At 42.9% G+C, this 16,141-nt stretch overlaps 2 protein-coding genes across 3 annotated transcripts; both read left to right on the plus strand.

Moving 5' to 3' along the window:
• The first annotated feature begins 926 nt into the window (after nt 1-926).
• LOC113085672 (transmembrane emp24 domain-containing protein 7-like) lies at nt 927-3,983 on the plus strand. 2 transcript variants are annotated; one of them, XM_026255237.1, is made up of 4 exons: nt 927-986; nt 1,655-1,866; nt 2,519-2,764; nt 3,278-3,983. In XM_026255237.1, exons 2-4 carry the CDS (start codon nt 1,720-1,722, stop codon nt 3,512-3,514), a joined length of 630 nt encoding a protein of 209 aa, XP_026111022.1. In that variant the 5' UTR covers nt 927-986; nt 1,655-1,719; the 3' UTR covers nt 3,515-3,983. The 2 variants fall into 2 exon arrangements, with proteins under 2 accessions (XP_026111022.1, XP_026111021.1); XM_026255236.1 differs by having other exon boundaries at nt 931-986; nt 1,682-1,866.
• A 955-nt stretch (nt 3,984-4,938) lies between these two features.
• On the plus strand, nt 4,939-11,566 carry LOC113085668 (protein fem-1 homolog C-like). The gene is made up of 3 exons (XM_026255229.1): nt 4,939-5,417; nt 7,891-8,448; nt 9,552-11,566. The coding sequence occupies exons 2-3, from the start codon at nt 7,905-7,907 to the stop codon at nt 10,859-10,861; spliced, it is 1,854 nt and encodes a 617-aa protein (XP_026111014.1). The 5' UTR covers nt 4,939-5,417; nt 7,891-7,904; the 3' UTR covers nt 10,862-11,566.
• The last annotated feature ends 4,575 nt before the right edge of the window (nt 11,567-16,141 follow it).

A 16,141-nucleotide genomic window follows, 5' to 3' on the forward strand; every position in this document is an offset into this window, starting at 1 on the left:
ATAAATGATTGTATATGTATTAAATGTGTAAAACTGCATGTGCAAAAGATTTTTCTGTTTGCATGACTTCAGCAGTCCGTATCAATAAAATTAAGTCTGTATAAATAAGACATAATTCCAGGGTTTGACTGCCATGCTGAAAAAACTAATCAACATTTTGACTCACACGATGACAAAAGCACATTTATTGTGGTGGCGTTGGCAGTTTAACTAGTAATTTAACACCTGAAGCATCAATTAAATGTTTTGGTTAGTGATACTTTCTACAGATGTGCAACTTGTGATTTCCCATAAAACAGTCAAAGCGACTGAGAAACAGATTCAGATCACTGAATGGAGTATTTTAATGGAGACGGGTGACAGGTGCATGTTTCACTGAATCACATTCTTAAACTGTGCGACAGCTTTCTGAACAGTGTGTGCTCGAGTCTCATTCAGAACTGTGAGAGTAACAGCAGGAGCTCCAGATCTTCTGTGTGTGTGTGTGTTAAGGTTCTTGCAGCTCCATCACACTTTTATTGAGATTGAACAGTAAACATACAATAAAATGTACATAATAACAACTTTATGATTAAACTTCTGGTTTAGCATAAATTAAACTTCTATATTTAAACAAAGTACTTTTTTCAATAGAAAAGATGTATTCTTACACATTTTTACTTTCAGAAAATATCTTTAAATGTATACACGACGATCGTTGATAGCTGTTAGGTTTGTTTTATTTAGTGAAATTGCCGAACAAAATTAGCAATTTTATACAATATTTGTATTAAAAATAATAATAAAATAATATATATATAATATTAATATAATAATAATAATAAAAAATAAAAATTAAAAAAATTAAACATTACAACACAAGTACAAAATTGCAAAACAAAATAAAATATTATACTACTGGACACACGGTGACGTTGTGACGTAGTTACGCACGCACGTGCAATGTCACCCGTCAATCAACTTCCTACTTCCGGTTCGGTTTCGAGGTAAGCCGCTCTCATCACTACCCATCGTTATTTGCTGTAAAGTTGATGATTTAGAGCAGCAGGATGATGTGTCTTGTCGTATTTGCGCTCACGGATGTGTTTGAATAAGTTGAGCTCGAGCTCGCGTCCGCCGCGCGCACGTAACCGCGGTTTGATGAGCCGATCGACATCCGGGTTCATGAATGACAATCTGCTGTAGATGAAGAATAATATCTGATCATATCTGAACACTTGATTCTGACGAACTGTTGAGCTGCTGCTTCTGACAGGAACCACACACACACACACACACACACACACACACACACTCACTCACTCACTCTTTCTTTTTCTCTCTCTCTCTCTCTCTCACACACACACACACACACACACTCTTTCTCTCTCTCTCTCTCTCACACACACACACACACACACTCTCTCTCTCTCTCTCTCTCTCTCACACACACACACACACTTTCTCTCTCTCTCTCTCTCACACACACACACACACACTCTCTCTCTCTCTCTCTCAGTGTTTAAGTCTCTCTCTCTCTCTCTCTCTCTCTCTCATTGTTTAAGTCTCTCTCTCTCTCTCTCTCTCTCTCTCTCACGGTGTTTAAGTCTCTCTCTCTCTCTCTCTCTCTCTCTCAGTGTTTAAGTCTCTCTCTCTCTCTCTCCCTCTCTCACAGTGTTGAAGTGTCTCTCTCTCTCCTCAGCTGTGTCCAGTGGTCGTTCAGTGGAGCTGCAGGAGAAGATGTTGTTCTGGTTTCTGCTGCTGTGTGTGCAGCTGATGTTGGGATGGATCCGTGCGTCAGAACTCACCTTCGAGCTGCCAGACAACGCCAAGCAGTGCTTCTATGAGGACATCAGCATCGGCACCAAGTGCACACTAGAGTTCCAGGTACACAGAGGACAGTAACTCACTAATCTCATCATGTTCGGACTGCAGTGATGCACCTGCTCAACATTAAAGAATACTAGTGTTCTCCAGATCAAATATCTAAACATCCTGAAATCAAGACACATTTACTGGAGATACGGCGTTTAAAATATGAAGTCTTGTTTTCTGAGAAACTGAGCTTATGGTTAAAACAAGAACAAATATCTGCCAGTGGGGAATGAAAACCTGTTTCCCTTTAAATTAAGAGGATTTTCCTAAGCACATGCGCAGATATTCTTGTTTTAATCATAAACTCACTTCACTTTGATCAATTTCAAAATCAAATTCTAAACTCCTTTAATCTTGAATTAAGAATCTTTACCATTTGCTCCAGAAAACAAGACAAACCATGAAGAACATCAGGTTTTTGCAGTGTCAGAAGATACAGTAGTTACTTCCATATATTGGGGAAGTCGTGGCCTAGTGGTTAGAGAGTTTGAGTCCGAGTGTGTGAGTGTGTAAGAGTGTGTGTGTGTCTCTCAGAAGCTGTTTCCTCCAGTTGAGTCCCATGTTTGCAGTATTAGCATCAGTAGTGTCTCAGTCAGCTGCAGTGTGTGATCGGAGCAGGTCCTGCTGGAGAAGTGAGCTCTGAGTGGTCTGTGTCTCTCTGCAGGTGGTCACTGGGGGTCACTATGATGTGGACTGTCGTCTGGAGGATCCGGACGGGACGGTCCTCTATAAAGAGATGAAGAAGCAGTACGACAGCTTCACCTTCACCGCCTCCAGAAACGGCACGTTCAAGTTCTGCTTCAGCAACGAGTTCTCCACCTTCACACACAAGACCGTGTACTTCGACTTTCAAGTCGGCGACGACCCTCCGCTTTTCCCCAACGAGAACGGAGTGACCGCTTTAACACAGGTGATCATCATAAACCAGCAGAAATCTGACCCACAATGGCACGTCCTCCCAAAATGTGTTTATTTAGCATGTGTTGAGGTTTATATGCTAGTTTAGTGATCATTTTTTCAGCTATTTTAGATAGTCTCAGTAAGTCCAGTGTCAAATGTAACTTAGTTTTTTATCATATTTAGTCCAGCTTGTCCTGTTTTAGTTCTAGTCAGGTTTTAGTCGACTAAATGTCTGAGCGTTTTAGTCTAAATGAATAATGGTTAAAATTATAAATATTGTAATTTTGCTCAATTTGAATTAATATCTGGCAACCGCAAATTAACAGCATGAGTCTGAATCTTTTCATTCTTTAAACTTCATTTTAGTCTTGTCTTTTTATTGCACTTTGATATATTCTGAGTTATCATGTAATGACCTTATTATTTTCTCGTTCTAGACGTCGTAGATTGTTAGCACTGTCAGCTGTGAGTAAATGCACCAGTTGCTGCTGAGACGCTGTCTGATGCTGATGCTGTGTTTCAGATGGAGTCCGCCTGCGTGTCCATCCACGAGGCGCTGAAGTCTGTGATCGACTATCAGACACACTTCCGTCTGCGAGAGACTCAGGGCCGCAGTCGAGCCGAGGATCTGAACACCAGAGTGGCCTTCTGGTCCATCGGAGAGGCCTTCATCCTGCTGGTGGTCAGCATCAGTCAGGTGCTTCTCCTCAGGAGCTTCTTCTCAGACAAGAAAACCACTACAACACGCGTGGGCTCCTAACTCCTCACATACAAGGGTTTTTACACAAAGAATGAGTTATTTAAGCTTAAACACCTTGAGCTCGTTGTCCGTGGTCTCGTGTGATCCTCAGCTCACATCCAGCAGAATATTACAGCGCTGAAATACAGTGTTCACGTGACGTCAATGTGAACATTAAAGGATGTACAGACACTGCTTGACACACCAGTGTGGTTTATACACGTCTGATTGTATTATCATCATCATCACTCGAGATTCGTTCGTCCTTCAGTCTTCACAGAGCCACTGTGTGTTTGAATGAGAGAGAGATGTATTTGCTTTATGTTGTAAAAACAAGCTTCCTTGCTAATGTTTCCTACTCAGCAATTTCTTTTCATGACTTTCGTGTGTTTTTTTTATTTTTATTAGCTGTTTCTTTTTAATAGCGGTGTATTGATTTCTTTACTTGAATTGGTTAATAAATGTCTGGAGGAACGTCTCAAAGACTCTTCTTCATGAAACCTGGGATTCTTTTCAAGTGTGCATGTGATCAAGTAGAATTTTACATATTCAGATTCAAGAAGAGCATGACTGTCTTCTGAGAAAACCGGAGGCTGGAAATGGCTTTGTTTTGACATCTGGCCTGTAGTTTCAGCACTGGCTTGTTCTTATATCTCTGGACGTGTACTCTCTTCATTCACTGAAATGTGGATGTCCCCTGTGTGTAAACTATTGCAAAACTCACCGCTTTAAAGGATTGCTCTATGCATTACTCTAGCAAGTTTGTATTAGCACATAAAGCATGACTCTAAAGCAGATATCTGCTCTGTAATGCTCGGTCATATGCCACATTTGCACTGCAGAGGTGGCACAGAAGCGCTTCTGAAGTGGCATTTACACAGGGGCTGAGCAGGCATAATTCAGTCTGGCTCTTATGTGGGATTGCATCTTTATAGTGAATTCTGAGCAGCTTTAACTCAAGATGCCTAAAGTATACAGTTGTAAATGCTGTGAAAGTGCATTAAACCGTGTGTAAAGGCAGTTAAATGCCACTTCAGAAGCACCTCTGAGCCACTTGTACAGAGTGAAGTCTTCTTATGAAGTGTGTGGTGAGTCTGCACAGGATCAGTATCGAGTCACTGCTCTAAACATCACATTCGTTTGCATTTAGCATGTTTTCTCTGTACGGTTCATTTTAAACTTGTTATAGACTTCACTGGCATCATTTTTGTTTACATACTACATTGTCAAAGAATTATACAAAAAACAATAACCAGCTAGCAGAAAGAGATCTTGTCGTAATGTCGTTCTCTGGCCTCTAGCGGGCGCTGTTTCAGTCACGCATCGCGCAGTGAACGGGCAGATCTGCGGGAAGAGCGTTTAAAGCCTCGCTCGTTTCGGTGAATCCGTCTTTGTAGTCTCACTGAGGAGAAAACCCCCTCAGAATCGTCCCGTTGGCTCCGCACGGTCGCGTTATTAAAGCACTCGCGCTCAGTCTCGCGTCGTGACTGTTTTCGTTTACCTTTAAATGGAAAACGTTTGTGCGAGACGGTGATTGGACCGTTTGTCTGTCAATCACGCAGGATGGGGCGGAACCTTCGCGCCGTCGTTACTGACGGGGAACACCAGCAGTAGAGCGACACTCGTCGAAGGAACAACAGAACCGAGATGTGGAGTAGAAATGGACTTTAGGGCAGAATAATGTTGATCTGGTGAGCCTCTGACAGGAGTTCGCGCCGCACCGATCGTGTGTGTTTACTGAGGAGGATCGCGCCCGATGTTACCGGAAGCGGGGGAGGGAAGAGCCGCAGCGACGCGCTATTTTTATCACTTTGTATTATTTGGACTCGACATGAGCTAAAGGACCTTCACAGACTGTGTGCCTGACAACACCGACACGGATAAACGGCCGTTAACGGAGACAGTCGAGGTCGTGAAGGATCCGGTGAGTGCTTTAATGAATCTGTGACTCGAGAGTCCGAGAAACGGTGCTGTTTGAGCTGATATCTGTGTCAAACTCTGAATGAGGATGTCAACAGAGATAATAATGATCCTCTGGAGCACGCGATGACTCTCAACTGTAGACCTGAGCGTCATTAGTGCTTCTATAGTAAGATAAGTGAATATAATCTGTGCTAGTTTCGTGTCTCATCACGTGATGAAATCAATCCTCACACTCCTGCCAATATTTCACATCCGTTCGGGGTTTCTACGCGGAACAGTGTCGAATACTCACGAAACTCTCTCATATGACTGACAGCCACGGTGTTAAAAGCGTCTGAAGAAATAGTTTGACTAATTAACTTTAGCAGCTAACCCAGTGATAATCAATCTTGTTTCTCGGGTTCAGTTTTTATGAGTAGATAACTTAGACTTAGTCTAAGCACTGTGTGTTACTTGACACATAACACCTTCGAGGAACAGTCGAACATTAACTCATTTACTTTCTTTCTTCAATGAACACAAACACACTGAAGAATCTCTGAAGTCACGTGACAGCTCTGTGAGAGGAACAAAATATTGCGTTCGAAAATATACAGATCATAAATATAAATGTGCTTAAACAATAGAAATGTAATGATTCACTCTACCCACGATTTTGATTAAACGATTAGAGTTGCTCATTATTATTTTTTTTACAGAATGAGATTGAAGACATTACACAGCAAATGAAAAGATGTTTTATTAGGGTGTTGCTGCACATTTCTTTGTAAAACTGAAATATAACAAAACGAAATAGAAATCTTAAAACAAACCCCAAATCAAACAAGTTACTTGAATAGACTAGATCTCTTAATATGAACAAACTGAGGCTTTGTCAGTGCTCTTTTCATTTAAATTTGGAGGCAAACACTGGATTTTAATCATGATCCACACAAAAATGCAGCACGAGTAGTTTTTACATTTATATTTATTGTTGAGTAGTTTTTAATCTTAATTAGACTGTCTCATATCTGAATTTGAAGCAAAAACAGAATGGTTTGACTTCAGTTTTGTAAAGGAAACAGCTGTGAATGAGACGCAGATTCTCTCTCTGACAGCAGGTGGCGCTCATGAACAATGATACAGTGTTTCCTTGGTTACCGCGGTAAACAAAGCAGCGCTGCGCTCCTGAACACTACTTCAGATGCAAAATGAAAAGAAAATAGCACATAAAGTTTTCTAAAGATCAAGTCATCTAAAAGATTCTAAAGTCAGTTCCCCTCAGAGATTCGTTCATATAAACTCCTGCTACACTCGTATTGTGATTTGTTTCTCAACCGATTTGAATCGTCTCACATTTTAATCGATTTACAACTGGCTTGTGGTTAATTGTTACATCCCTAGTACACAAATACATATATAAAGAATAAAAAATATATAAAGAACAAAAACATAAAAAAATGCACTTACAGTTGAGTTGGCCAATGTTTATCATGTTTATATTGTCATGTTAATGTTAAGAAAAACAATAGTATCCACATGAAAGTTGTCTCCTCAGTCTGATAACAGTAAGAACACTGTCATTACATGCATTTATGGCCAGCAAAGCAACGCATGATAAAATATGAAGTTAAATGGTGCTTTTATTTTTAACATATTAATTTCATATTGAATATTCAACTAAGTGTTCACACCCCTGTGAGGAAAGAGGAACGCCTCCAAATACTGGAAACTGTGAATGTCAGGATGTTCCTCAAAACTGAAGCTCTTGTGAAGGTTAGGAAATTTAATAGAGACGTAAATATTCACTCAACTCATGATGCAATCGGATTCACAAAACTGATTTCACAATGTGTGTTGCTCATGATTTTTTTATGTAACAAAAGAGTGTTTAAGACATAAATTAAAAGGTGTCCTTTTATTATTTCTCCCTTAGAATGCCACACAGTTTTTTGTGAAATGTAAATGTCAATTAACTAAACCTGAAGTTTTAAAACAAATCCCAAATGAAATGAATAATGAAATCAATCTCTTCATGTAATGTGCTCTTTCCTTTTAAAAGTAGAGGAAACCACTGCATTTCAACCACGATCTGAACAAAGATGCTGCAGATTCAGATTTAAATTAGATTTGAATAATCCCAACATCTGAAGCAAAAACTGAATGATTCCTGAATCTGTTCTCCATGAATCGTGTCTGAATGAGGCGCAGTTCCTCTCTCTGACAGCAGGAGGAGCTCATGGAGCAGCAGAGACAGTGTTTCCATGGTTACCGCTCATAAACACTGCATTAATGTGCATTACAGAGACCAGATGAGAAGAAAACAGCTCCTAAACTTTCCTCAGAGACACATTCATATAAACCCCTCCTTTAACATCTCAACACACAGGATCCTCACTCAGTATTAATGATTGTCAACCGGTGTGACGTCCCTACAATTTGTATTGAAAGCATGAGCATGTTGTATGTGTCTGATTTTGTTGTTTTTGTCGCAGGGCAATCCTATGCCATGGATTTAAAAACGGCTGTGTTCAACGCCGCCCGAGACGGCAAACTGAGACTCCTCCAGAAACTGTTAGAGAACAAGGGCGATCACGAGGTGATGAAGCTGATGGCGGAGAAGACGAACGGAGCGACGCCGCTGCTGATGGCTGCTCGGTACGGTCACCTGGAGCTGCTGGAGTACCTGATCGAGTGCTGCTGCGCACCTGTGGAGGTGGGAGGATCGGTGAACTTCGACGGCGAGATCATCGAGGGAGCGCCGCCGCTGTGGGCCGCCTCGGCCGCCGGACACCTGAAGGTGGTGCAGTCTCTGCTGGGACACGGCGCTTCTGTGAACAATACCACTCTCACCAACTCCACGCCGCTGAGAGCCGCCTGCTTCGACGGACACCTGGACATCGTCAGATACCTGGTGGAGCACAAAGCAGATCTGGAGGTGGCCAACAGACACGGACACACCTGCCTCATGATATCATGTTATAAAGGACACAAGGAGATCGCACAGTACCTTCTGGAGAAAGGAGCGGATGTCAACCGGAAAAGTGTGAAAGGTGAGACCTGCGGGGTTCTCATTCTTATGGTTTTGTCCTCTTCCTCTCTTCAGTGGATGGAAACTAGCTTCGCTGGGTGCTTCCTAACTCAGGATAGAAGCACAGCTAGTGTAATCCATCACAATCAGTTCATCAATGTTGACAATTCTGTGTTAAATTGTTCAAACTAGGGAAGTGTTGTCATTGGTCAATCACAGATATGTGTGTTCTGCTTGAACACTGAAGTGAACGTCAGACAGATTTCGTGGAAAGTGTTGCTTGTGTTTCGGACTTCATAAACTACACGATTATAACAAAAATCATTATTGTCCATTATTCCCTTAACTGTAATTGTGATTATTTAATGTGATTATCGCAATTTACATTGAATGATGCATTCTATAGTTTTATATGAATATAAATGAGCTAAAAACATTCAAAGTGAATTACTGCTTTTCGTTAGTGTTAGGCCTCAAATGTCAAAAATATGCATGGGTTATACTACAACTAAACCAGTGGAGAAATGCCTGAGATTACCTGTAGAGAGAAAGAGCACATCTTAAGCACTCAGAACTACACAAGAGAACGATTAGGTGATTATTCAGCCCTGTGCTGTTTGTGTGAAGATCCTGATGTGCTCTGTTTGTTTCTGTTGGTCCTGATCAAGAATGGCTTCTGCATCAATATGAAACCAGAAGAATAAAAAATAACAGAACCAATGATGGAAACTCTTTCACTTCAGACTGTGCTGTAAAGCAGCGCTTAAAGACAATATTTATTATTCAGATCAGGATAGTTCAGTTCAGATTAGAAGTGTGAAATTCACAGAATGTGGAAGTAAGTTCAGTTCATCTATAGCAGTTCTGCAGAAGACCCTAATGTTGTGTTCAGCTCCAGTTCAATGTTAATTCAGTTTGATAACAGAAGACCGTAGCTCATGTGAAGCGTGTCGTCAGCAAACAGAACTGTGTTTCAGATTCTAAACGACTCGGTTTGGTTCTGCTAGTGCTGCACATTTAAACAAACCTAACTTAGCACAGCTTCTGTTTATCTTACTGTAGCTGTAGTGTGTCTGTCCTCTCAGTCTCTGACGTCTTGTGTTCTGTGTGCTCTCTGTCCTGAAGGGAACACGGCTCTACACGACTGCGCTGAGTCCGGGAGCTTGGAGATCATGAAGATGCTCCTGAAGTACGGCTCCAGCATGGAGAAGGACGGATACGGGATGACGCCGCTGCTCTCCGCCAGCGTGACGGGACACACCAACATCGTGGATTTCCTCACGCAGCACCCTCAGACCAGCAGAACGGAGCGCATCAACGCTCTGGAGCTGCTGGGAGCCACGTTCGTGGATAAGAAGAGAGACCTGCTGGGAGCGCTGAAGTACTGGAAGAGAGCCATGGACCTGCGGCACAGCGAGCCCAACCACCTGCTCCTGAAGGACGAGCCCAAGCAGCTGGAGCCGGCCTACGATTACAGCAAGGAGGTCAACTCCTTCGAGGAGCTGGACGGCCTGATCGCTGACCCCGACGACATGCGCATGCAAGCGCTGCTGATCCGAGAGCGCATCCTCGGGCCCTCGCACCCCGACACGTCCTACTACATCCGCTACCGGGGAGCCGTGTACGCCGACTCGGGCAACTTCGAGCGCTGCATCAAGCTGTGGAAGTACGCTCTGGACATGCAGCAGAGACACCTGGACGCTCTCAGCCCCATGACCGCCAGCAGCCTGCTGTCCTTCGCCGAGCTCTTCTCCTTCATGCTGCAGGACCGAGCCAAGGGTCTGCTGGGCACCTGCGTGTCCTTCCAGGAGCTGATGGAGATCCTCAGCAAGAGCGTGCTGGAGATCGAGCGTGCCATCAAGCAGACGCAGCCCGGCCCCGACCCAGCGCAGCTCAGCAAGGTGCTCTCCATCATCCTGCACCTCATCTGTCTGCTGGAGAAAGTGCCGTGCACCGTGGAGCAGGACCACTTCAAGAAAGAGACCATCTACAGGTTCCTGAAGCTGCAGGCCTGTGGGAAGAACGGCTTCAGTCCTCTGCACCTGGCCGTGGACAGGAACACCACCTGTGTGGGACGCTACCCCGTCTGCAAGTTCCCCTCCTTCCAGGTCACGTCCATCCTGCTGGAGTGTGGTGCTGATGTGAACTGCAGAGACCAGGATGACAACAGTCCTCTGCATGTGGCTGCGTCCAACAACCACCCCGACATCATGAAGCTGCTGATCTCCTGCGGCACACACTTCGACAGCACCAACTCCCTCAAACAGACGGCCTGCGACCTGCTGGACCAGAAGGAGCTGGCCAAGAACCTGATCCAGCCCATCAACCACACCACGCTGCAGTGTCTGGCGGCGCGCTCCATCATCAGACACGGCCTGGTGTACCACGGGAACATCCCCGAGCGGCTGGAGGCCTTCGTGCTGCTGCACAGATAGTGACGGACATGGCTTCAGCTGAGTCTCCTTCTCCGTTTCGTGCTGCAGGTTCACATCTCCTTTGCTTTCTCTATGCCGAGACGGTAGGATGCTGTTTGGTCTGGTTCTCTGGAGCGGACTGGAATCTCCTCCAGCGTCCAGGAGCATCACGACCTGCTCGATGTTTGCAGATACCATAAGTGCTTTTCTTCTTCCTATGCACAGGCTGTGATGTCAGGACTGTTCTGTGTTACTGGACTGTGCCACGTGTTCATGCCAATGCCTGTTTTTTGTTACTTTATGTTCATCTTTTTCCTCCGATGGTGGATCCAGGACACGTGGCTCTTCTGAATGATTCATCTCTGAACCTGGACGAGCTGTAAAAACCAAACCTCTTGATTGTTATCACACAGCATGTGCTGAAGTTTAAACGGTTTACTGTCAGACATACTAACCAGTGCCGGTGTTAACTGATGATGATGATGATGATGATGATGATGGAGTCTTCAGCTCGTGTAGTTTAACTTCAGCTTCAGCTACATGTGTGTGGTTTGAACTCAAGGGCTTCAGATTCTTCTTCAGGCACAATACACTAGTAAATGAAACAAATGTACAGTCAAAGGACTTGCACTTTATTGCAGTGATATTTGATATTCATATTATGATAGCATAAAGCTTGTTGATGTCCATAGAGCATAATTGATAATAAACTTCCGTTGCACTCGAGCGTTTGTCTGTGTTTTGCTTCAGCAGATTGAACAGCTCCAGAAACTTCTCTGAGGTCTGTATAACAGAGACTTCATCACCTCGTGAGTTTGTGTGGAGATGCCAGAAAATGTAAGCTGTTCTGATCAGTGACACTTGTTTTGATCGTTCATCATCTGACTCGACTGAGCAGACATGTGACACTGACTCTTCTCTTCCTGGTTCTTCAGCTTTCTCAGGTGGTTTTGGAGTGTTTTCTGGTGACTCAGAGAGGGTGTGATCTGTGTGTCCTTCCTCAACATGTTATTTCCTCGTTGGACGGCCTGCAATCTTTCATTTTCTGAACACAACACTTTAAAGTCTCCTTAAAGTCAGAATGAAATGAACCCCATTTATTTTCTTACTCTGTTACTGTAAGTGACTCATCTGTCTGTGTATTTATTCTGATATGTTATTATTAATCATCTTTAATCAGACCGTCATAACTTGCTCCACAGTGTTCAGATCTTCCTGATGTTCACATCCAGCCGATGAAACCATGTCTGCACTACATAGGTATTATCTAGTTTGACGATGTCTTAGATTGAAAACACATCACAGTAAAGTAGTGGAAGTCCGTGGAAACATCACAAAGCATTATTGATGTTTGTGTAGTGTTTAAATCACGTGATGAATGTCAACAATGCTTGCTAACACTGACCCTCGTGACATAAATCCTGTTCTTTACTTGATATAGGGGTTCTGTAAATCTGGAAACACTGAATCCATATCTAAATCACACATCTAATCTTAACTATTATATCTTTTGTCACCAGAGTGCTCTCAGTGAAACCGCTCTGCTTGTTTTCACACCCTTTTCTTTCTGTTTTCTTTCGGGACTCGACATGTGACACTTAGCCTACTTCTGTGTGTCTTTAAATAACCTTGAATAATGTCCCGCTCACAATATGTCCTACATCCAGGCCTTCATCAGTGCTTTGTGATGTACGAGAGGATCCGTGGACAGACTGTTCTTCAGTCTCGACCCGTGTGAGCCTGACCTCTGACCTCTCTGAAGGACCACAGAAGTGCGGTCGACTGTAGATTGTACTGCAGAGTCCTCGTTCTTCATTGGGGTTGGCAGGTGTTGTATATGGGCTGGTTCGGGTGTAATGCTGAATTTGGCCAAACATCTGAACTCAGATCAGCATCAAGACCTTCAAAGGCATCTTCACACAGCTAAGTTAAGGATAATCAAAATTCTATTCTACATAAATTAGGGCGGTGCAGACCCCAACAGTTTAAAGGTTCGATTGCTGTGTAAATGTATTTATGCATCAGTGTGTAAAGACACCGAAAAGCCACTTCTGCAGTGTGACACGATACACAAGCTCTGGGGACACGATCTATTAACCCTTCCCAGCTCAAGGGGGATCTACTCTCCCAAATATCCCGCTGATGGAGTTACATCATCAGCTCCCAGAGAACACTCCTCAAACCCAGCATCTATTCTCGGTCCATCTCTCACTGATGTGCGCAGGAGAGCTGCTCAGGTGCGCATGCACCAACAAAATAAAGAATACCATATATAAACAGGGACGGACTGGGAATAGAAACCCGGCCCTGGACTTTGACTAAACCCGGCCCAAAGCAATCGGTGCTGCCTGCGCCATCTTTGTGTACTGTTGATTTAAACACTCAACTTAAACACTCTCTGTACTGTCAGGTATTTTGTCTTCTTCTGAGGGTGGTTTGACAACAAACAAAATCTGACTTGGGGTGCTTAAAAGTAATTTAAAGTTGAGCTGGAGTGAGTGTCTTTCTCTGCTCTTGGTCTAAGCTCAACCTGAATAAACAAATTATGAAATAGATAAAAAAAAAAAAGGTTTTATTCCAAGATAGCATGGAATAGATTATATAATATGCTGTTATAACAGCATATTATATAATCTATTCCATGCTGTCTTAAAATGAATTTATTACTTAATAATCTTAATTAATTTATGCAGTAATTAATCTTACTGCACAAATAATAATACCACATCTAAATGAAATTACACCATTACAAATGTAACTTCTGTATTCATAATCTTCAAAGTTTGTAAGCATTAACTGTAACGTTACCAACATTTTTAAAAGTAAAAGCACAAAATATTTCTTAATATTAGCTACTGCATGTGGCATTCTACAGCTAAAATGTTGAAGTTTAGCTGTTTTAACTAGGCTACTGTAATCATTAAAAATGTAGCAACCTGAATATCACTTCCTAACATCATCCCTAGCAAGAAACTCTTTCTCCTCTCATGCTCCATACTTACTGTATTTTCCAGACTATAAATCACACTTTTACCGGCCGTTCTCCAGATCACACAGATGGCCAGTCAGCCCCTGTTCGTGGATGTTTCGACGTGGAAAGCAGGTTCGCGAATCATTTGAGTCAGTTTGGGGATCGCGAATCGTTTGAATCAGTTCGGAAGTTCGGAGCAGGTTCGCGAATCATTTGCGTCAGTTCGGGAGTTCAAAGCGGGTTCGCGAATCATTTGAGTCAGTTTGGGGATCGCGAATCATTTGTATCAGTTTGGGAGTTCGTGGCGGGTTCGCGAATCATTTGAGTCAGTTTGGGGATCGCGAATCATTTGAATCAGTTCGGAAGTTCGGAGCAGGTTTGCGAATCATTTGCGTCAGTTCGGGAGTTCAAAGCGGGTTCGCGAATCATTTGAGTCAGTTTGGGGATCGCGAATCATTTGTATCAGTTCGGGAGTTCATGGCGGGTTCGCGAATCATTTGAGTCAGTTTGGGGATCGCGAATCATTTGAATCAGTTCGGAAGTTCGGAGCAGGTTCGCGAATCATTTGCGTCAGTTCGAGAGTCCAAAGCGGGTTTGCTAATCATTTGAGTCAGTTTGGGGATCGCGAATCATCTGAATCAGTTTGGGAGTTCGGAGCAGGTTCGCGAATCATTTGCGTCAGTTCGGGAGTTCAAAGCGGGTTCGCGAATCATTTGAGTCAGTTTGGGGATCGCGAATCATTTGAATCAGTCCGGGAGTTCGGAGCGGGTTCGCGAATAATTTGAATCAGTTTGGGGATCGCGAATCATTTGAATCAGTTCGGGAGTTCAAAGCGCGTTCGCTAATCATTTGAGTCAGTTTGGGGATCGCGAATCATTTGAGTCAGTTCGGGAGTTCGTAGCGGGTTCGCGAATCATTTGCGTCATTTCGGAAGTTCAAAGCGGGTTCGCGAATCATTTGAGTCAGTTTGGGGATCGCGAATCATTTGAATCAGTTCGGGAGTTCGTAGCGTGATCGCGAATCATTTGAGTCAGTTTGGGGAACGCGAATCATTTGAGTCAGTTTGGGAGTTCGGAGCGGGATCGCAAATTATTTGAATCATTTCGGAGGTTCATGGCGGGCTCGCGAATCATTAGAGTCAGTTCAGGAGTTCAAATGAGTTCAAAAAATTTACGTTTTGCAAAAGAAAATAAAGTTTTGCAAATGAAAATTAAAGTATAGACGAAAATAAATGTGCTTTTTGCAAACAAAAATTAAGAATTGCAAAACAAATGAAACATAATCGCATTACATATTTTCCATGGTCATATCTATTAATTTATTTGCAATGTTGCTTTTATTTTGTGTGTCAGTCTAGTTTGAGCTTGCGATACCATTTTTCCTTTGCGCTTCACTTTTCTGCACGTCTCTCTTCGTGGCACTGTTTTGATGTGGGGGCGGAGTTAAGGGACAGGGCGTGTACAACATGCCTCCCTGGAAGTGATGTCATCAGCCCGAGACGCAGCTCACTGATCCAGGTCCTGTCATGATGAGCAGAGACTTTCGAGCGGATCGTTTCTTTTTATTCAATAGCATTAAAACATTAATGTTTTCATTTTATTTACTTTATTAACAAATGTCTGCGTATTAGCAGCGTTTGCTCAGGTTAAAGAAGTTGTTAACATTAACATCTGCTGTTTATTTCTCTCGATGTGCACACTTTTATAGCATTAAAATGTGTATTGTTTCATTTGGCTAACTGCAGATGTTTGTTTCTAAAATGTTGAAATTTAGCTGTTTTAACTACTGTAATCATTAAAAATGTAGCAAACTGAATATCACTTCCTAACATCATCCCTAGCGAGTAACTCTTTCCCCTCTCATGTTCCATACTTACTATATTTTCCGGACTATAAGTCACATTTTTTTTATATAATTTGGCTGGTCCTGCAATTTATAGTCAGGTGCGACTTATTTATCAAAGTTAATTTGACATGAACCGAGAGAAATGAACCAAGAGAAAACATTAACGTCTCCAGCCGCGAGAGGGCGCTCCATGCTGCTCAGTGCTCCTGCAGTCTACCACTGAAAACATAGAGCGCCCTCTCGCGGCTGTACACAGTAATGTTTTATCTTGGTTCTTGGTTCTAAATAAATGCGACTTACAATCCAGTGCGATTTATATATATTTTTCATCCTCATGACGTATTTTTGGACTGATGTGACTGTACTAAGGTGCGACTTATAGTCTGAATGAGGTGATGACTGCGTGCGCGGTGGGTTGTGGGCCGTCCTGGAGTAACAGCTGTTCTGTGATTCTCCAGATCACATAGATGGCCAGTCCGGCCCTT

The sequence above is a fragment of the Carassius auratus genome, unplaced genomic scaffold, assembly GCF_003368295.1.
Source record: "Carassius auratus strain Wakin unplaced genomic scaffold, ASM336829v1 scaf_tig00042157, whole genome shotgun sequence".
Lineage (NCBI taxonomy): Eukaryota > Metazoa > Chordata > Actinopteri > Cypriniformes > Cyprinidae > Carassius > Carassius auratus.